Source organism: Muscardinus avellanarius (assembly GCF_963383645.1).
Source record: "Muscardinus avellanarius genome assembly, chromosome: 12".
In the NCBI taxonomy this organism is placed as follows: Eukaryota; Metazoa; Chordata; class Mammalia; order Rodentia; family Gliridae; genus Muscardinus; species Muscardinus avellanarius.
The window spans coordinates 56357708-56379301 of NC_137798.1; the positions used below are offsets into that span (position 1 = coordinate 56357708).

At 43.1% G+C, this 21594-nt stretch overlaps 1 protein-coding gene across 24 annotated transcripts in view; it reads right to left on the reverse strand.

The window, feature by feature from the left end:
* Positions 1-17403: 17403 nt before the first annotated feature.
* The window catches only part of TRIM9 (tripartite motif containing 9), a gene marked incomplete at both ends in the record, with an annotated part of 113098 nt that continues 108907 nt past the window's right edge, over positions 17404-21594 (reverse strand). For all 24 annotated transcript variants that reach the window (XM_080707766.1, XM_080707767.1, XM_080707771.1 and 21 more), the window contains 2 exons: positions 17404-17466; positions 20688-20850. In XM_080707766.1, coding sequence (XP_080563892.1) covers positions 17404-17466; positions 20688-20850 — 226 coding nt within the window. The remainder of the gene's footprint in view (positions 17467-20687; positions 20851-21594) is intronic.

Sequence of the window (21594 nt, forward strand, 5' to 3'; positions counted from 1 at the left end):
CAGAGTCTTGTGATTCTTTCTAGCAAATCTTTGAAGATGAGGGTGGTCTTGGGGATCCGGATCCCATGACCCACTGGGAAATCAGGTTACCAGTGATGAGTCATTACCTCTGCTTTTACTGTGGCCCTTGGGAACACAACTCTGAGTGGTCCTCAGACTCGAGGCTGTAAGAGTGGAGATTCGGGCAGGAGAAACGATGTGCTGTCCCAGGTAACTTACAGCTACAAAAAATAGGGGACATTTTGCCTGAGGAATAACAATCTATTCAGTCCACATCCTTCTCTTCCCTGAGCCATCCTGTTACAGGAGAACATTATCAATGGTCTGGAAAAAATTGTCAGTATAAATAGAGTTCAGTATTCTCTTAATACAACTATAACTCAACATTTGAGGAAAACCATCAGTATGAAGGGCATGTAGTCTATATAGACAGAATTGAGTCACAAAGGAATAAGAGTCATTATAGGACACAAAAGAAAACTTAAAAATACATTTGAATATATAGTGAAGTTCAAAACTTTTTATTTGCACAGTTCTCCTTCCTTGGAGCACTATGTATGTTCGAAGAAATATTAGAAGCATGTGCTTGTGCACTGCTTATTTACCTTCGACGCTGTTCATCTTAGTGTGCTTTCCAACCCTGGGGTCTCTTGGTCTCCATCACACAGGCACTCCTCGCTTAAGCCTGACACTGATCTAGATACATTAAGGAAGCTTCTTTTTTGTGTGTGTGTGTGTGGTACTGGGGTTTCTGGAAGCCCTTCTACCTCTGGGCTACACTCCCAGACCTATTTTTATATTTTTGAAACAGGGTCTCTTACGCCAGCGCGGCTGGCTTCGAACCTGCGTGATCCTCCTGTCTCCGCCTCCCAAGCGCAGGGATTACAAGCGTGCGCCACCACGCCCGGCCTAGGAAGCTTCTTTAAGGCCTTGGCAGGTCATGGAAGAGAGTCATCTCACAGAATAGGCCGTATCTTGACAATGCGTATCAGGCACCACTGTGACCAAAGGCCCTTAGACACACACTGTCAGAGGACGTTCCTTATTGGCTTTCTTTGCTTGAATCCTATTTTGCTTCCATGCTCATGGAAGCTGCCCTCTTGGATCAGAGTGGCTTTTCCCATCTCCTCTGAGTTGAGACCCTTCTCCCAACTGCAATCACTGGGTTTATCATGAGAAAAAAGAAGTCCCTTAAAATAAAACAAGAAAACCCCCATCATGCACAGAGATGAAACATATTATAAAATAATTTAGCTCCACATTCTCTCAGTTATCCTGGCTAGGGGTTTCCTTTTGCATATTCAGAAATTCTGTTAAATAATTTCAACAAAAAAGGAGAAAAAAGAAGAAATTAGTTTTCTCTGACAGCAGTTTTCTATAGTGTCCTCTATGTAGCTATGGCTGAAGTTGTAGAGATTGTCCTTCTAATCATCCTGCTTCTAACCCCCTCCCTTTTGTCTTGATAAAGGTGATAAAGGTCATTTTTGTCTTTAAAGATGTGAGCGAACCGGGTGTGATGGCACACCATGTAACCCCAGTACTTGGGAGGCTGAAACAAGAGGAATATAGGTTCAAGGCTAGCCTTGGCAACTTCGCGAGGTCCTCAACAACTTAGTAAGGACCTGCTCCAAAATAAAAATAAAAAAAGCTGGGGGTATAGCTCGGAGGTAGAATGCCTCTGGGTTCAATCCCCAGAACAGAATAAATAATAAATGAATAAAAAAATAAAAAAATAAAAGGATGTGAGTAAAATACCCAGAATCTTGTCTCATCTCATCCCTCCTGGTGCAGTACCACCTCCTGGCAGAGCACATTGTCGCCTCCTGCTGTGGTGCTGGGAGAGATGTAAAATGGGGAGAGCACGCTCGTGACCATGGCAGAGGCTCTCACACAGCTGCCTGGGTATGACTTGGTGCAGGCCCTGCAATTCTGAGCTGGCTGTGGAAACTCAAGCTTCCTTCTCCTTCCTAGGTGGTGCGGTGGTGGCTCCCCATCCCAGAGGAGGGAGCCTGCTTATTCCCAAGGTCCATTTGCATCTTGGCCACCATTATTCGGCGCCACAGCCCAGCCTCCTGTGGGCTCAGTTCTTTGTAGGCAGTTGTAAATAGTTGGCAGGATCTCTCATGCTTTTGAAACTTTGACAGGGCTTTAAAAAGCTTTTATTCAATTCTTAGTGGGACATGGTTGGGAACTGTATTGGAGATTCTTACCCCGATTAGTGTCAAGAACTTGGGCATTGAAGACTGGGAGATTAAATTAATGAGGGACATGGAGAAGAGATGCAGCTGAGGCTGCTCCGGAGTGTGTCCGGCATTGCAGCATTTGGAAACTGTCAGTGCTCTGGACGCGTTATCCCTGGTGAAGAGCGATGGGCCCACAAAGGATGTGTGAGGTGTCAGGAAACACCCTGCTTACTTTGGAATTGCCTGATGTTGGCCCTGTCTGTGCCTTGTCCTCCAGGGCACGAGGTGGGCAATAGGGCCCTGAGAGGATGTTCCTCCGCCAGGGCCAGGGCCAGGCTGATAGAAGGCCGGTTCTCTATCACAATTTCTCCAAGTTCTGGATATAAGCCACTTAAATCCACTCCAGGGCATGGGAGAAGATCTGTTTCCTTCTACTCCCAGACCTCCATCAGAGCTCAGTTGTCATGTCTCCATCATGCCACACCTGCCACTTTGGTGAGCAGATAGAGCCGAGAGGGCTCGGGCAGTGTTGAGTGTTAAAGGCGTGTGCACGGGGATGTGTGATCAGTTTTTTTGCATATCCATGGAGGAGCTTATGGGGAGCATGGGGCATGGGTCACGATGGAAGACGACATGGTCTTTGCCACTGAAGAACTCACATACACATGAAATACTGTTAAAGCTTAAAACTTGCCGGGCGTGGTGGCGCATACCTGCAATCCTAGCATTCAGGAGGCTGAGACAGGAGGATCGCGGTTCACAGACAAACTCAATTACTTAGTGAGGCCCTTTGCAACTCAGTAAGACCCTGTTTCAAAATAAAGAATAAAATATAGGGCGGGGGATGTAGCTTGGAGGTAGAATGCCCCTGGATTCCATCCGTAGTACCACTAAATAAATAAATAAATAGCTTAAAACTTGCCAGGTGTGGAGGTGCACACCTGGAATCCCAGTACTTGGGAGGCTAAGACAGGAGGTTTGAGGCCAGCCTCAGCAACTTAGTGAGGCCAACAACAACTTAGCAAGACCCCCCCCCCTTTTTTTTTTTGGTGGTGGTACTGGGTGTGGAACCCAGGGCTTTTCTACCTGTGGGCTATACTCCCAGACCTATTTTATACTTTATTTGGAAACAGGGTCTCACTAAGTTGCTGAGAGCCTAAGTAGTTGAAGCTGCCTTTGAATCTGTGCAATCCTCCTATCTCAGCCTCCCAAGTGCTGGAATTACAAGTGTGTGCCACCAAGCCCCCCTGTTAGCAAGACCCTATTTCAAAATAAAAAATAAAATAGATCTGGGCGTGGTGACACACGCTTGTAATCCCAGTACTTGGGAGGCTGAAAAAGGAGGAACTGGGTTAACAGCCAGACTCACCTACTTAGTGAGGCCTGCAGGAACTTAGTGAGACCCTGTTTTAGAATAAAGAATAAAAAATTGGGCTGGGGATGTAGTTTGGAGGTAGAATGCGCCTGGGTTTAATCCCTAATACCTCACACACAAAAATAAACAAAATAAAAAATAAAATAGTATAGGATTGTGGGTGTAGCTCAGAGGTAGAATGGCCCTGGGTTCAATCTCTAGTACCAAAACAAAATAACAAATGAAACAAAACAAATTTTCTAAAACTTGAGTCTTCTTTCAATCTATTTTTGATACTCCAGAAAACACATATCATTTTAAAATGGGAAATTTTATTTGTTACCACAGATCCCAAGTGGAACAGCGTTTCAGGTGAGGAAGAGAACTGGGTGGCCCGCTGGGATTCTACGTGGATTCTTGTTTTTCTGCTGTTCGGAAGGCAGAGCTCCTGGGCAAGCACGGGCCCTGGAATGGCAGGTGGTGGTTCAAATCCCAGCCCTGTCACTTGCCAGCTTCATGACCTGGGGCAAGTGCACAGCCTTTATTTGTTAGAGTTTTCTCACTGTTGACAGCTTCGGTCTCAGGGTAGTGTTGTACAGATTAAACAAGATAATATAAAATGTTTAAAATAGTGGTAGGCTCACTGCAAGCTCTAGGGTGAATGTCGCAGTTACTATTATTACCTGCTAGACCCAAGGAATATGGATCTTTTAAAATATTTATAATATGGATAAACCCCTTTGCAAATCATTTCCCTCTCTCTAGTCTCACTGCAAATGCAACAGTAATGTACATTTATATATTGGCCATTCTCCAATGAATGGATAAACAAAAGATGAATCAAGAAGAATCCCAGTGAGCTACTGTATTAGATATTTAACATACTTTCTTTTTTTGGGGGGGGTTACTGGGAATGGAACCCAGGGCTATTCTACCTCTGACCCACACCCCCAGCCCTATTTTTTATTCTTTATTTTGAAACAGGGTCCCACTGAGTTGCAAAGGGCCTCACTAAGTAGCTGAGGCTACCTAAGAATCACGATCCTCCTATCTCAGCCTCCCAAATGCTGGGATTACAAGCAGGTGCCATCACGCCCGACTTAATCTCCACAACTATCTTAAGGTAGATAGTATTACCTACAGTGTAGTTTAAAAATATTGAAGTTAAGTAAGTGAAGTTAATTATTCCATTTAAAATCTTGTCTAGTAAGTGGTTGACCTGGATGGGAACCCGCTTTCTGTGACTTCAGAGTCCATTTTCAGATCAGCAAGAACCAAAGAATAAAATTGTGTTTTATTTTTTTATTTTACTACAGCTGTAGTGATCTTTCTGTCATAAGATAATTATCCCTAGCTCAGTGTCAAGTAGCTTAGAGGCAGCGATTTCTTGTGATCAGTGTTTGCAAAAGATGTCTGGAGTTAGTTGGCTGCGGCTCCGGTTTCTGCTGAGTTGTGGAAGAGCTGTTGTTTTAGAGCTAAATCATTTGTGAGTGTTTGGCGTTCTGAGACGTAAAGTCAATACTAAAGAGAATTCTTCCTCTGTTTACTCTCTGCTGAGATTGCGAATGGCCCCTTGATTTCTGTTATTTCTAAAACATTTTATTAAAAAAACCCCAGAAATTAAAGACATAGACTTAAGCAGCTAAGTAGCCTTCATCCATTCCTTCACACACTACACAGACCTGTCTTCATGTTGGTAAAACCCACTGAAGGCCACCTGCCACCTGGCATGAATCCAGATACTTCCTCATGGTATGGGAGACCTTGCCCACTTTACTACCAGCATCTATCTCTTTTTCTGGAAACTTCTCTCAGATTGGATTCTGTGGCTGGGATGATCCTAAGTCACTAGGTGCTTTCTGCCTTAGCTCAGAGGAAGACACAGGACGGGGACGGAATCTTGAGCAAAGAGACAAAAAGATGCGAAAGAGGAGGCATTTTGTGCTGGGTGGGTGGGGCCTCTGAGAAGACCAAATGTTTTTTAGCTTAGACTTGCCCAGCTTCTAATCTTGCTGCGCGTCCCTCTGCCTCCTGAGGTTAGCCAGGGTCGCCCCTGGTGCACTCTCGTCTTGTCTCTCACGAGTGAGCAGGCCAGACAAGCTCGCTCTCCTGTAGCACAGCCCACTCCAGGCGCTCCTTCCAGGCCCCAGGCTTCCACCCCCATCCTCCTCCCTGGCTTCTTCAGCCTAAGTATTGTCTTCTCAGAAAGGCCATTGCTGACCTCTTCCTAATTTATTTTCTCATAAGCCTGCCTGATTTCCAGTGTAGTATTTATTACTATTTAAAATGACCCCCATCTTTATTAATTGCATAATATTATATTAGAATATCAGCTCTAGGAAGTCAGGGAACTGGTCTGTTGTATTTACTAACAGTGTTTTGCACCTGACAGATGCTCAGTTAACACTTACTGAATGAAGAAGCATGTGGTATTGTGTGTCGTAATCACAGCTTCGTATAAGCCAGTGGTTCAAAGCTTGGGTCCTGGACTCGGCTGTTAGAGTTGAAATCCTGGCTCTATTACTTGCCTGCCGTGTGATCTTGGGCAAGTTACTTACCCTTTAAGTGCTTCAGTTTCCTCATATCCAAAACGGTAATAATAAACTGGGCACAGTGTCACATGACTATAATCCCAGAGACTTGGGAAGCTGAGGTGCGAGGATCGCAGGTTCTAGTCCGACTTGGGCAGCTCAGCAAGATCCTATCTTTAAATAAATAAATGGATATGGCTGGGGATGTAGCTCAGTGATAGAGCACCCCTGCACTTAACTCCCAGCACAGAAAAAAGGTAATAATAATAATAACATTGCATAAGTAAGATGATTCATGGAAAGCCCTTAGCACACTGTCTAGAAAACAGTAAAATTCAACATATAGCAACTTATTAAAATATTTCTTTTCTCTCTCTCATTTTTTATATTAGAGATTAAACTCAGGATCATTCTACCTTTGAGCTACAACCCAACCCTTTTATACTTTTTGTTTTGAAACAAGGCCTTACTAGGTTGATGAGTGTCTCACTACATTGTTGAGGTTGTCTTCGAATCCATGATCCTCCTGTCTCAGTCTCCCAAGTGCTGGGATTATAGGTAAGTGCCACCATGCCTGGATAGAGTATTTTTTAATTGTAAGAAGATTTTGTTATGGATTATAAGATGCACTATTGACTTACTTACCTTTTTTTTTTTTTTGGTGGTACTGGGGTTCCTGGAAGCCCTTCTACCTCCGGGCTACACTCCCAGACCTATTTTTACATTTTTATTTGGAAACAGGGTCTCCTAAGCCAGCGCGCGTGGCTGGCTTCGAACCTGCGCGATCCTCCTGTCTCTGCCTCCCAAGCGCGGGGATTACAAGTGTGCGCCACCACACCCAGCCTTACTTACCTTTCTTGAAGAAAACCCAAACTAGATATGACATTAAATGTTTTCAACTTTAAGAAACCTAACTAGTAACATGCATCTGTTCCTCCAGACATGTACTACTTTCTTCTCCAGACTAATAAACACAATTGGGGTCCAAATTGCCCCTTGACTATGGCCACAGGCAGCAATATGTGATATGTAATGTGAATGTCTAGTGCATATGATCTGGACCCAGCATCTCTGTGCTACTGCATAATAAAGAATCGTGTGTGTGTGTGTGTGTGTGTGTGTGTGTGTGTGTGTGTGTGTTATTTTCCTTTTGTTTGTCTTGTTTGTATTATTGCCATTAATTGAGTTATAAATAACTGGAGATAAAGGACTCCTCTGGAAAGTAGCCAGAAGTGTTTGACAGATTTGGACATCTGAATGACAATCTTTTATGTCTCAGGTAGTCTCAATAACTTTTCCTAGGTCTGAAAATTCTAATCTATTTTCAGTATTTTGGCAACTTTGTACTGCCTTCAAACATAATTGCCAGTATATCATTATTAATTTTGTGCATTTACAATATCTTTTCTTTCTAAAAATAATCTTTTAAAAAAATTTTGCAGTACTGGGGATGGAACCCCTGGGCATTCTACCTCCGAGTTACCCCCCCAGCCCTATTTTTATTCTTTATTTTGAAACAGGGTCTCAGTCGCAGAGGGCCTCACTAAGTAGCTGAGGCTGTCTGAAAACCGCGATCCTCCTGTCTCAGCCTCCCGAATGCTGGGATTACAAGTGTGTGCCACCACGCCCAGGTAATGGAATCTTCTAAAAGACCTGGTAATTATGAGGCAAATGTACGTCTATGAGCTACTGATGCATCAGCCAGGCTGATGGAAGGCTGACACCCTTTTCATTTTATAGTTTTTGCAAATGTGTGGGAGTGTATGCCACTGCTCACTACTGTGTACGCACGCACAACCCTGGACACACATGAGAAACGCTTGGGAACTTAAGGAATTGCAGGTTCTTAGGCCGCATCCCAGACCAGTTGACTGGCTGCCTGCATCTGTATTTTTAAAGTTCCTTAGTGTGCAGCAGAGGGTGGGAGCTGTCACTTGGTCAGTGGCTGGGGAGTTTCTTTGGGCATATATTGTAAGATGTGTCTTGATTGGAGAGGTGCTAACTGTGAAAGATGAAGCTAAAAATCAGATCTTTGCATTAGAAAAATAAAGAAGTAGGAGACGCCAGGAAGATTTGGATCACGGAAAATATCACACTGGATTAGACAAGTTTTGTGGAAGAACTGATGCTTCTTAGCTGTTCTCCTTTACAGTGTATTTGAAAGTTTCTATGAAGAATGTGCCCCAGTGAGTATTATGTTTTCTTTAGATACTGCCAGAGACCTGGAGATTTTCAAGGGCTGGGAAAAACAGAACAAAAGACACGGTGTGAAATGCACTCCAGTCCACCTCTCACCAACTGCACTTTAGTACCCTGTGCCTTATTCTCCCTTTGGGCCTTTGCTTTGGCACCTTGATTTGCCCTGGACTGGCCCTCAGTGTTTCATCTGATTTCACTGGGACTCTTGATTCTTCCCATCACAACACAGATGCACAGTCTCTTAACATCAAGGAAAAGTGTCCCCTCAGCTTGGATGATGGACAGCATATGTGCTATAGGTAGACATTGCACTAGGCTTTAATTTTTGGTTCAGTTGAAGTCTTGAACCTCTGTATCTGACTGTGGTGTGGAGTTTTGACTGGACTTCAAAAGTGTTAAGACTGTTTTTCTTTCTTTCTTTCTTTCTTCCTTCTTTTCTTTCTTCCTTCCTTTCTTTCTCTCTTTCTTTCTTTCCGGGTCTGGGGATGGAACCCAGAAGTATTCGACCTCCGACTATACCCCATGTCCTATTTTTTATTCTTTATTTTGAAACCGGGTCTCACTGAGTTGCAGAGGGCCTCACTAAGTAGCTGAGGTCCGAAAACCACGATCCTCCGGTCTCAGCCTCCCGAATGCTGGGATCACAAGCATGCGCCACCACGCCCGGCTAGACTGTTTTCTTTCTGATGAAGCTATTTGTGAGTTTTCTGCTGGTATATTAGGTATATAACTATACCCGAATAAAATTTGTATAGTCTGCAAAGCATGCTGTTTCTGCTGCAACAATAATGATGACACCAACCTCTGGAGAAGTTGTAATTAACCTTCAACTGCTCCTCATCTTAGTCCTTCCCAGCTGATATAAGGCTGGAGACTTACTGCTTCACATCTGACAGCTATGCTGCCCACCAAGCAATTAGGAAAATATATTGAGATCACGTGTGAAAATCAGCATTGCAGTAGAAGTAATTAGGATCTTCATTTGCTGCAGATGACTTGCTCATTATAAACTCATTAACTGGGTTAAAACAATCTAGAGGCAGAAGGAAGAGTAGTTCATATTTAATATCTTTGTCTTTCCTTAAAAGTAGTTTGTTAAATAGTGGCATAACAATAAATCAATGAATTGAATAAATCTTAAGTACTAGAAGTGGGTTTAAGCTGGATAAAGATGGTTCCGGTTAATTAAAGATGAAAGCAGATGGCTATTCTATATGGGCAGGGATTGCAAAACAGGGTTTTAATACAAAATAGAAGTTTGAGAGGAGACTTAGAAAATTGAGAAGACTATTGCAGACAATATTTTACAGTGACCCAAACCTCCTCCTCCTCCTTCTTCTTCTTCTTTTTTTTTTTTTTTTGGTGGTACTGGGGTTCCTGGAAACCCTTCTACTTCCGGGCTACACTCCCAGACATCTATTTTTTTATATTTTTATTTGGAAACAGGGTCTCTTAAGCCAGTGTGGCTGGCTGGCTTCGAACCTGTGGGATCCTCCTGTCTCCGCCTCCCAAGCACAGGGATTACAAGCGTGTGCCATCACGACCGGCTTAACCCAAACTTTTTTGAGAAAGATAAGATAAACACTTGAATTCTTTACTGGTTTATTAATATTTTTAATATTTTATGTTAACACAATATTTGGAATGTGAAATCATCAAGAATATAGTTTTGCTGTATATGTACCATGTACTAATCAATTGTACCATCGAGGAAGGAAACAGTTCAAATATTATGTCCATATATGAAGCTGTCACTGTCAATCTCACTAATAGATTTACAGAGAGGGAGTGGGGAGCACAGAGAGAAATTTCACAAACATGCGCAGGGGGGATGGGATCCAGAGAGAAATTCATCAAGTGATGTGTGAATGTATGAATATGTCACGTTGAATCTCATTCTGATGCATAATCACAATGCACCAATAAAGGTAGGAAAAGGAGCCGGGCGTGGTGGCGCATGCTTGTAATCCCAGCATTCGGGAGGCTGAGACCAGAGGATCACGGTTCGCAAACAGCCTCAGCTACTTAGTGAGGTCCTCCGTAACTTAGTGAGACCCTGTTTCAAAATAAAGAATAAAAAATAGGTCAGGGGGTGTAGCTCGGAGGCCAAATGGCCCTGTGTAAATGGCCCTGTGTGCCATCCCCAAACCTGCAAAAAAAAAAAAAAAAAAAAAGGAAAAAAGGAAAAAAGAACATAGCTTTGCTTCTCAGTTAATCAATTTTAAATAGTATTTTTGACCATTTTGAAATAATCATTTCCTTTCTGATTTTCTATTCAACCTGTACAAAAACCTCTATTTTTGCATTATCTTGTAGTCAATCTTAGTACTATTCCATTTTGGTTATCGTTGATTTGACACTGCTTTTCATGTGTCCTGCAAGTCAAGTTACCGTGTTTTCTCAGACTTTTCTTGCCTACATTCTTCCATTAATTTTTACAGAAGAACTTACCCAGCACATATTTTGTCAGGTTCCAAATCAAGGCATCGTCACCTAAGATTATGTTGATAAGAATCAGCAATGGCATCCAGTGAGGAATTTTCTTCACCATTAGCTGATTGCACCTAGATTTGTAATCCCTAGCATTTCCCAATACTTGTTGTATGCTGGGCACTGCTGTGAGTGTTTTAAAGCACATTATTTGATCCAGCCCTCACGGCAATCCTATTATCATCTTCACTTTAGAGGTGTGAAAAGCGTGGGTGTGTTTTATCACTTGCTCTGGGTTACACAACGGGCATACTCTGAACCAGAACCAGAACTGAGGCAGTCCCTGTCAGGTGCCAGGTTCTGTCATTGAACTTCACTACTTTCAGAGTTGTCTGAGAGAGCAGAGCGGAAAAAGCTTGCGCCATCCTGCCCTGTCCTGCCTTGGATGCAAATCAAGCCTTTGTCCACCGTTTCTACACTGTGCGCTGCCCGCTCATCAATCACTTAGAGTCATCTTGTTTTATACATGCACTGCCTTCAGCTATTGCAATGTTTGAGTGCAAGTAACCCTTATTATTGTTTTTAATAATGCCTCCAAAGTGTAAGAGGAGTGATGCTGGTAATTTAGATATGTCAAAGAGGATTCTTAAGGTGCTTTCTTTCATCCTCTGAAAAATGAATCTTCTTGCCGGGCGGTGGCGCACGCTTGTAATCCCCGCGCTTGGGAGGCGGAGACAGGAGGATCGCACAGGTTCGAAGCCAGCCGCGCTGGCGTAAGAGACCCTGTTTCCAAAGAAAAATATATTAAAAAAAATAGGTCTGGGAGTGTAGCCCGGAGGTAGAAGGGCTTCCAGGAACCCCAGTACCACAAAAAAAAAAAAAAAAGAAAAGAATCTTCTCTACTTAATAAAAAAGAAGTATGCTGGGGTTCCTAAGATCAATTGTATGAACTTGTGAAGGAGGAAGAAAATTTGTGCTAGTTTTGCTTTTGTGCCTCAAACTGTAAAAGCTATAGCTATAACATATGACAAATTCTTGGTTAAGATACAAAATGAATTAAAGGATAGGATTTGGCATTATCTGTAGTTTCAGGCATCTACTTGGGGTTTTGGAGTGCATCTTCAACTTCATATAAATACATACTGAATATTTTGTCCTTATGTGAGAACTTCAGTCAGGGTTGAGAACCACTGATTTATATCTTAAGCCTTCGTAAATCTTTTTGTCATCAAGTTGGTTTCTTTAGCTTTATTATACACATTAAAAATCATACTGATACACTAAAGGTATTTATTTTTAAGATAACAAGTAGTTAAAATGCAATACTCTTCCAGGCCTCTGGATGAAATGATAATTTATTTTCTACATTAGTTATTAGGGTTTTAGAAAAAAGTATTGGGGTAAAAAGGCAAGAAAGCTAACCAAACTATCTACTCTTTTAGAGTTCATGGTAAATGTTTATTTTTCCCTGATGAAAGAAGGGAAAAGATGATTAAGCTTCATCAGTACTAGAGGTGTGTTAAGACATATTTTGAATTACTTCCTTTGGCATCGCCAATTTCTCTATTCTTGTCTCAACTCTGGTCCTAAGTAAAAGGATAGACTAAACTCCCTTTTAGAAAGGCAGAAAAGAAAATGTAGAGATAATCTCCACCAGACAGAAAGAGGAAATTAAACGAGGAAATTTTCCATTCTCTAAGTATTTGAACATGGTTTGTCTTCCCTGAAATTATGTAAGAGTTTAGCCCCCAGAGTCTTATAAGTGTAATAGTCAGATTGCATTGCTATAATGAAATACCTGAGGCCAAGCCGGGCGTGCGCACGTAATCCCAGGTTTTGGGAGGCTGAGACAGGACGATTGCAGTTCTACAACAGCCTCAGCTACTACTTACTGAGGTCCTTTGGAACTCAGTGAGACCCTGTTTCAAAATAAAGAATAAAAAAAGAGGGCTGGGAGTATAGCTCAGAGATTGAATGCCCCTGGGTTCCATCCCCAGTACTTCAACAACAATAACAACAACAACAACAACAACAACAACAACAACAACAACAAACCTGAGGCCAACTATTTTGTAAAGAAAGGAAGCCTATTTCACTCACATTTTTGGAGGCAGGATGTTCAAACAGCATAATGGAGGCTTTTGGGAGAGCCCACCTTGGCTGTATCACGTCATGGTAGGAGTGTGTATCCATCTCTGTGTCTAAGTGGTCTCTGTCTCCTTATAAAGCACCAGAATTCAATTATGGATCCTCTACCCCACTAATCTAACCTAATCATTTCCCAGTGGCCCTAGCTCTAAACACTATAGTCAGATTAAGTATCTAGTCTTCTGATACTTAATTTATAAGGTTCTGGGGACTAAAGTGCCCATCAAAGACCTAGGTGCTGACCTCCTGGGGTACACTTTCCTGGGAAAGGAAGGATGGAATCAGGAGGTCAGCACCTAGGTCCTTGACACCCTCCTTCTCTGTTTTGAGCTTTGTCTCAGGGAACAGAAGCTACAGAAACATCTGGGCAGGTTGGGGAAGTAAACAGGAAGGAGAGTCCTTATGAGATTCAGGGGTTCACCCAACCCGGCCCTGCAGTGACCACGTCACAGAGCGCAGCCTGTGCAAAGGGGCCTCCTGTCCCATGGGCCTGAGAAGGGCCCCACACCCGGGCATTTTGCTTCCTGCTCTGGAGACCCTTTGAGTATTATGATGAATTTTTCTGTTTTCATATTGATTGAAATGTAACTCACATACCCTATTTTCACCTTTTGAATAGTGTATAGTTTTTTTGCATGTTCACAAGCTTATGTAAGCCATTGCCAATACCTGATTCTTTAAAGGTTTGGTTGTCTTTCCTGCATACATATCTCTGCAGCATTTCTTAGCACAGCTGTGGCAGAATAGAGAAGTAGTAAGTCAAAAGGTCCAGACTGAAGCTTCTGAGCATTTATTGGGTGCTTTTGTTCATTCATAGTTAGTACTTCAAATTCTGTGTTAATCCCCAAAGCCGGTTTTTTATGTATGATTTAGGTGGTTTCGGTTTGTGTGTGATGTATTAAGTTAGACCCATGCTTCCCCAAGCATTCTCAGGGGCAGTAGCTGGTACCTATATTTGAGAAAAGGTAAAGGTGTCTTTAGCATGTTCATATAAACGATAAGATACTGTGACCTGAGAACTTCTTTAATTATTTCAGTTCCTTTAATTCAAATCAGAAGTCCTGATTCAATAGCAAGCCCTCTTTTCTTAACTGTGAGTTGAATAGATGGTCAAAACATGAGTGCAAACTTCAGAGACAGGAAAAATAGGCTCTTACTTCCAGAAAAAAAACCCAAACATTATCTATATATAAGCCCAGGGGCATTCTACCTCCCAGCTATACTTCCAGCCCTATTTTATTATTTTTACTTGGAAACAGAGAATCACTAGGTCGATGAGACTCTCTACTTCCTGAGGCTGTCTTGAGACCTTTGATTCTCCTGTTTCAGCCTTCCAGCTACTGGGATTACAAGCATGCACCACTACACCTGGCTTTATTTTTTTAATTTTGAAACAGGGTCTCACTATGTTGCCGAAGATCTTGCTAAATTGCTGACGCTGGCCTCAAATCTCCAACCTCCTGTCTCAGCTTAGTAAGTACTAAGATTATAGGTGTGTGATTGGCTAAATATAGTTTTATGCCGGGAGTGGTGGCGCACGCTTGTAATCCCCACGCTTGGGAGGCGGAGACAGGAGGATCGCGCAGGTTCAAAGCTAGCCTCAGCTGGCTTAAGAGACCTTGTTTCCAAATAAAATATAAAATAGGTCTGCGAGTGTAGCCTGGAGGTAGAAAGCCCCTGGGTTCCATCCCCACTACCACACACACATATATATGTGTGTGTGTATATATATATTTATATATTTTTATAAAATAGTTGAATACCATGCTCTTTCTCTGAGGTAAGATTTTCTAAGAAGTTGGATGTAGTGGCACACACCTGTAATACCAGTACTTGGGAGGCAGAGATAGAAGGATCACAGGTTCCTGGCCAGCCTCAGCTACTTAGTGAGGCCCTCCGAAACCTAGTGAGACCCTGTTTCAAAATGAAAAATAAAAAAAAAAGGGACTGAGGGTATAGCTTAGAGGTAGATTGCCTCTGGGTTTAATCCCCAGTAAAAAAACACACACACACACACACACACACACACACACACACACACAGATTTTCTAGGAGAGATAAAATATATTATCTTTTATCTCGGAAAAGATTAAAAATGAGTCTATGCTAGTTTCTTCTGTACTTTTAAGTAATATTTTCTTTTTTTAAATAAGAAACAGAGACATCTTGTAGAAAGGGGGGTAATAACCATGTATGGGAAAATGATAATGTTGTAATTACTTTAATATGACTGTATGGTTTAGCCATTTAGAAAAACGTCACAGGCACCAAGTTTGACCAGGTCGGTGACATAATGTTTTGCAGCATAAGTCCGTGGCTTTTTTAGAAGCAGGTTTGTTAAAGTCAGCCCCCAGTTCTTGGAGGCAGACACCCTAAAGCAACCAAAGTGATGGAGTGAAGGTGCAGGAGTCGAGCATGCCGGAGGCAGCGTCCTGCTCTCCAGGAACCCGCACACAGGGCTTTCAAGAGCTCCGGGGACTTTCCAGTTGCACTTTGCTGAAGAAATAGTGCTCTTACAAAGGCGAATTGTCCCCCTGCCCCCAAACAGGTACAAACTAAGAAATCCTATGGAGACGTTGTGTTCTCTCATAAAAATCATTTATTGGCACACCGGAAATGATGACTTTTTTCTAGCACGGTAGCTGTACGCATCTATCATTGCAATTCAGTGTAAACTACGTGTTACAAGTCACTAGAAATCTAATCAGCAGGATGGACTTAATAACGAGTGAGATTATGAGTCTACAGCGGCCCAGCCATCGAGTCTCATTGGAGCGTAAATCAAATATCAAACTAGTGTTGTCCTGCAACAGTGTTTCTGTAGCCATGGAGAACTGAGACGGACAGACAGGATAGCACCCGTTCAATAAATTAGGTTCTAACTAGAAAAACATCATAACTGACAGAAATAATCTAAGTAAAAGAAGCACAAAAGTAAATAGTTAGCTATTTACATATATTACTTTTTGCCAAAACTTTATTAGCTTTCCCTTCCTACCTCTTCTTTTCTACTTGTTATTATTAGTTTACTTTTTATGGTCAGTTTCTTGGCTCACTGAAAGTATTTAGACAACTAACTAATCAGAACTTTCATTTAGCAGATCTTACATTTTCTACAATTTCATGTCAAACTAAAGAAGCTGAAGGGTAAGTGTCTCTTTCTCTCTCAAAGTAATAAGCATTATTACTCTCTCATCGATCCTAGTAATGACATATAAGCTCATATTTTCCCCAGTACTCTTTTAATTGATCCAGAAAGCCGGGTTGTGGATGGTAGCAGCATGGATTTTTCGTTGGTGATAGGCACAGGGAGTATACATGGAGTCACCACGTTTACCCTGAGAATGTGAAAGCCGTGGACTGCAACTTAGGATCCCCAGTTACTGGGCACAGGCCGCTGCCCTCTGTTCACCATTCCATTTTTAACCATGAGCTCTTAAGGCTTAATATCACTGTAGCACTGATGAGCAAGAATGCCGACATCCTCTCTACCAGGGAAGAGCTCCATGTTGAGTGGTAGCAGAAACCATAATTAAAAGAACGCAGCTGAAAGGCTGTGTGTTGGACATTTCTGGTGCTGTGGCCAGAATGTGTGGGTTTTCAGCCTCATTCTAGGGAGCCTGAAAGAACTTGCCAATGAGCCTTGCCAAGTAGCCCTCATCTACTCTCTTTCTGGTATTTATAACACGCTGTCATTGCTGAGTTTTTGCTTTGGTCTCCTACTGGAATGACTAGAATGTAAATTCCAGGAGGGCAGAGACTGTTCTCACGTGCTCACCCACGTTTCCACAGTGTCTAGGACATGGTGTCCTAGTGTCTGAACAGTGCCTGGTGCATAGCAGTTCTCAGTTAAAAATTTGTATTAAGTAAACGAATCAAATCATTTATAGGGACTTTGCAAGTTCATAATGGGCTTTCTAACCCTACTTATCAGGCTATCTTACCTGCTGTGAACCTGTGTAGCTGATGTTGTTGTGCTTTGACAGTTTGTAAAACTTCTCGGTGCTAGATTTGCTCTGCCCACCTCCCAAGGGTTATCTACACAGAGCGAGCAGCACGTGAGAGGTGTCAGGGTCAGAACATTCTGGAAGGTAAATTGTAAGCTCCAAATTTACTCGTTCTCCCCTACCTCCTCCTATAACTTCTCTGCTTGACCGAAAGCTTAAGAAACGAGTTGTTGTCAGGAGAATTTTTTTTCTTGGCAGTGCCAGTTCTGTGAGTCACTAGTAACATGATCTGAAAAGAAACAAAATGAACTCACCTACCTAAAAAAAAAAAAATTTAAGTAAAAGTAAAATCTGGGAATGGAAAGGAGGTGACATGGTGGGCTGTCTGGGTCCTCAGTTGTTAGAATTGCTAGACGTGGACGTGAACACGGCAGGGCAATGGTGTCGAGACTGGAGGGAAAGGGCAGAGCCGCGGGTGTGAAGGCTGCAGGGGCCAGCTGTGCCCTCCTCCTTCCTCTCCTGCCAACCACGTCCCACCACGGCTGGCCGAGCTCCTCGCTGTGGCTCTCTTGGACGGAGGACGAGGCAGCTGGTGCCTGCAGGGCACATCCTTAGGCTATTGACGCTCTGCTGGAGTAGAAGTCAGGGACTGGGAGCCCGGTGTGAAGTGTGACCTGGAGGACGAGATCGTGAGTTCTGCAAGGCACCATGGGTACCCCCTCCCTGCCCCTGGACACAATGCACAGCGGGTATGCTATTAATTTAAAAAGGCACCTGTCTGCTTCCTTGAACATCTATTCTAGTAGACATTAAAGAGAACTCTAGAGAATTGGAGCAGTGGTCAGAGCCCAGCCACCGTGGTGGGCTCCCAAATTCTGGTGATGCTTGATCATGTGTTTCTCAGTCTCCCATCTCTTTTACAGGATTCTGAGAGATTGTGTGCCTTGTGAGTGAAGATATAGGCACTGGTTTGCAGGGAGGCAAACCTGCTGGCTATGGAGCAGTGACCACTGGCAAGTCTATGGACCGTGGGCAAAGGCAGCCCATTCCTCATTACTTGCCCACTAGTTCTTCCAAGGAGGGATAAACCTGTCTTTCTGAAATTGTATACCTACCTGGTTGCCAGTTATGAAGAGGTATGGCACTGATGTTATTTCATCAATTCCTGTTCAGCCTTGAACCTCAATAGGTCACTTTCTGGATAAGACTAGAAGTACCACGTGCAGTGCCATCAGTGTCCCCTTTCCTGTCCCTGTCTTCTCTAATCCAAGAATCTTTATCTAAAGACACTCAGAAAGCCAGGTATGATGGCTCATGATTGTAATCCCAATACTTGGGAGGCTGAGACAAGAGGATTGCAGGTTTGTGGCCAGCCTCAGCTACTTGGTGAGGCCCTCTGCAACTGAGTGACAGCCTCTTTCAAAGTTAAGAAAAAACAGGGTGGGTATAGCCTGGAGGGCAGAATGCCCCTGGATTCAATCCCCAGTACTGAAACTCCTGAAGAGCATCTAGGATCATCTTCTTTGGAAATGGCTGAAAATGTGGAAAAATTTGAGAGAGATTATCCACTTATAGGATAACTTATGGTGTTATGCCTTCTAATAAAGAGGCTAAACTCTTGAAAGATTAGATTCCAGGCTCCTAGAAAACCCTGTTGGCTTGCAGAAAGAGAAAATGGCAGATGTCACTGGGTTGAAATCAATATTGCTGCTCATATTGATAGAAAACAATTCTTCTTCTTCTTCTTCTTCTTCTTCTCCTTCTCCTTCTCCTTCTTTCTTCTTTCTTCTTTCTTCCTCTCTCCTCCTCCTCCTCCTCCTCCTCCTCCTCCTTCTTCTTCTTCTTCTTTTTGGTGGTACTGGGGTTCCTGGAAATCCTTCTGCCTCCGGGCTACACTCCCAGACCTATTTTTATCTTTTTTTTTTAAATTTGGAAACAGGTTCTCTTAAGCCAGCACAGCTGGCTTCGAACCTGCGTGATCCTCCTGTCTCCGCCTCCCAAGCACGGGGATTACAAGCGTGCGCCACCATGTCTGGTGAAAACAATTCTTTTAAAGTAACTTCCAAGACTGTGGTTCTGGATGGGGCAGAAATAACCTGCAGTGTTTTGATTCGTAAGTCTTATCTTAAGGCAGCATTGGCTGAGTAAGGTTTATGGTGGGCAAAGAGAGGCCTAGCTTAGGAGGGCAATGAAACCCTAGGTCCTAACAGTGTTTGACACAGCTCTGGCCCTCCTCTCCCGCTGCCTCCTGTCCCAGCCCACCAGCCTCTGTGTTCTTCCGGCCCAGCTGAGGGCCCTTGAGCCTTAAGACTTTGCATTGGCCGGTCCCTCTGCCTGGAAAGCTCTACAAAGCTTATTCCATCCCCTCTAAGGCTCAGCTCACCTGTGACCACAGGGAGGCCAGCCCACTCTGGGCATCTATGCAAGTCTACAACTGCCCTTCTTAACCCTAGCACTATGTATGTATGTGTGTGTGCATGTGGATGTGCGTGTGTGTGTGTGTGTGTGTGTGTGTGTGTGTGTGTGGTACTAGGGATTGAATTCAGGGACATTCTATCTCCAAGCTACACCTCCAGCTCTATTTTATTTTATTTTATTTTATTTTATTTTTTTGTTGGTACTGGGGTTCCTGGAAACCCTTTTACCTCCGGGCTACACACCCAGACCTATTTTTATATTTTTATTTGGAAACAGGGTCTCCTAAGCCGGCGAGGCTGTCTTCGAACCTGCGCGGTCCTCCTGTCTCTGCCTCCCAAGTATGGGGGATTACAAGCGTGCACCACCACGCCCGGCATTATTTTATTTTATTTTGAATAGGGGTCTCACTAGGTTGCTGAGAGTCTTGCTACATTTCTGAGGCTGTCCTCGAACCTGTGATCTTCCTGTCTCAGCCTTCCAAGTACTGGGATTACAGGTGTACGTCATCATGCTTGGCCAGCCCCAACACTCTAGATCCCTTGACTCCACCTGGTCTCTTCTCCATTGCACTTATCACTTACTATCACACCAAATAACTACTGTCACTTTGCTTTTTGTCTATTGTCTGTCTCCTATAAGCTCTAGAAGGGCAAGATTTTTAACTGTTTTTCGCCACTGGCGTATACAAAATTTGTATAATAGTGCCTGGCATATTAAAGGCACTGTATAGATGTTTGTTGAACGCATGAATGAACGAATGAGTGAGTGAGAAGAACCTGTTGTTCTATTTCTGCAATAAATAAGAAGTAACTAACTCGTGGGCAGGCACTAGGTTTTCTGAAGAGCTGGACAGGAGTGCAGGGAAGATACTCATCTTTTCTTTTTTTTCAGGACTTGGGGATTGAACCCAGGAGCATTCTACCTCCAAGCTACACCCCAGCCCTATTTTTTTATTCTTTATTTTGAAACAGAGTCTCACTAAGTGGAGGGCCCACTAAGTAGCTGAGACTGGCCATGAACCTGCGATTCTCCTGCCTTAGCCTCCCAAGTATTGAGATTACAAGCGTGCGTCATTATGCCCAGCAGATGCTCAACTTTTCCGATTGGGGTACCAAGCTTTAATCTTATGTCTTCACTTCTTAGGCATGCGTGGTACTTTGTTTAAGTCATCTAATTTGGTTTATGCTGGTTGGTTAAAGGCTTTTATTTCTACATAGACATTAAACTAGAGTAGACCACGAAGAGCAGAGATTTGAGTTTTCCACTCCCTGTTCCTGGACTGTGTGCAAGGGGAGGGAGGGCTTATCCTGCTGTGGGATATCCAGCCGTCCACACTGATCCCTTTCTCTTTTCCTTTCCCCTGCTTCTTGCTCTGGGCCATACCCTGTCAGCTGCCCTCTGGGGCATTTGACTTGACTTCCTGGGGCAGCCTTTGAAGAGGCAGCAGCTGCTGGGTAGAAGGGTAGAGGGTGCTTACCTGCACGTTCCTGTTCAGGCTGACGGCAGGGAAGAAGAGGCCCTCCACGTTGTCAAACGCTATGGGACCTTGCTGTTCATCGTTGATAAAAAACGTCAAGGTCTTTCTATTTAAGTCGAGGAGGACCCCAATTGTGGCCCCTTTTGTGATCCCTCCCTCAGTTCTATGGGAAAAGAAAGAAAATGGGGTTTTACTTGCTCGCTATTATTCTAGAAGCCCTCTTTTTTTTTTTTTGGTATTTTTTAAACCAGTGTTTTGCAACCTCTTAAAAAATTTCACCCCTTCTCCAGAACTTTTAGATGCTTTTTTCCTCTAAGTACCCTTTTTCACATAAAAATTTTATATCGCAGATATACTATATACCTACTTATTTGCTGTAGGTATATCGGTGTGTTCTATATAAAAAAGAATGAGGTTTTTTATTGGCCCTTCTCCCACTGATTTCCACTCCCTGTGGGAGATACCCACTCCTGATAAGAACACTGGGTTGCTCTGCACTGCTGAGAGTGAACTCATTCATCTGGGTCTCCTCTGCTGAGCCCGGCAGTAGAATGGAAGACACGAAAGACTCCAAGACAGTGGCCTTTCGGCGACTGGAGCTCTCACTTTAGCTATATCGCCCACTTTACACAAATGGTGGGAATTGAACATCATTAAATATAAAATGACTTAATTTGAAGGTCAAAAGAAAGAAGCACTTAGGTTGAACCCAAAACAGATGCAGGAGAAATTGGATTTGGCCTTCTGTTTCTCCTTAAGTAGTAAAACTCGTTCCAGAAAGATGTTATATATATATTTTTTTGGCATGTTGAATTTGAATTAAGTTAGAGTCTCTCTGTAAAATGACAACACCGAAGAAGATTCTTTCCTGTAAAGTGAAATAATGATACTACAGGAAATGTAGTGA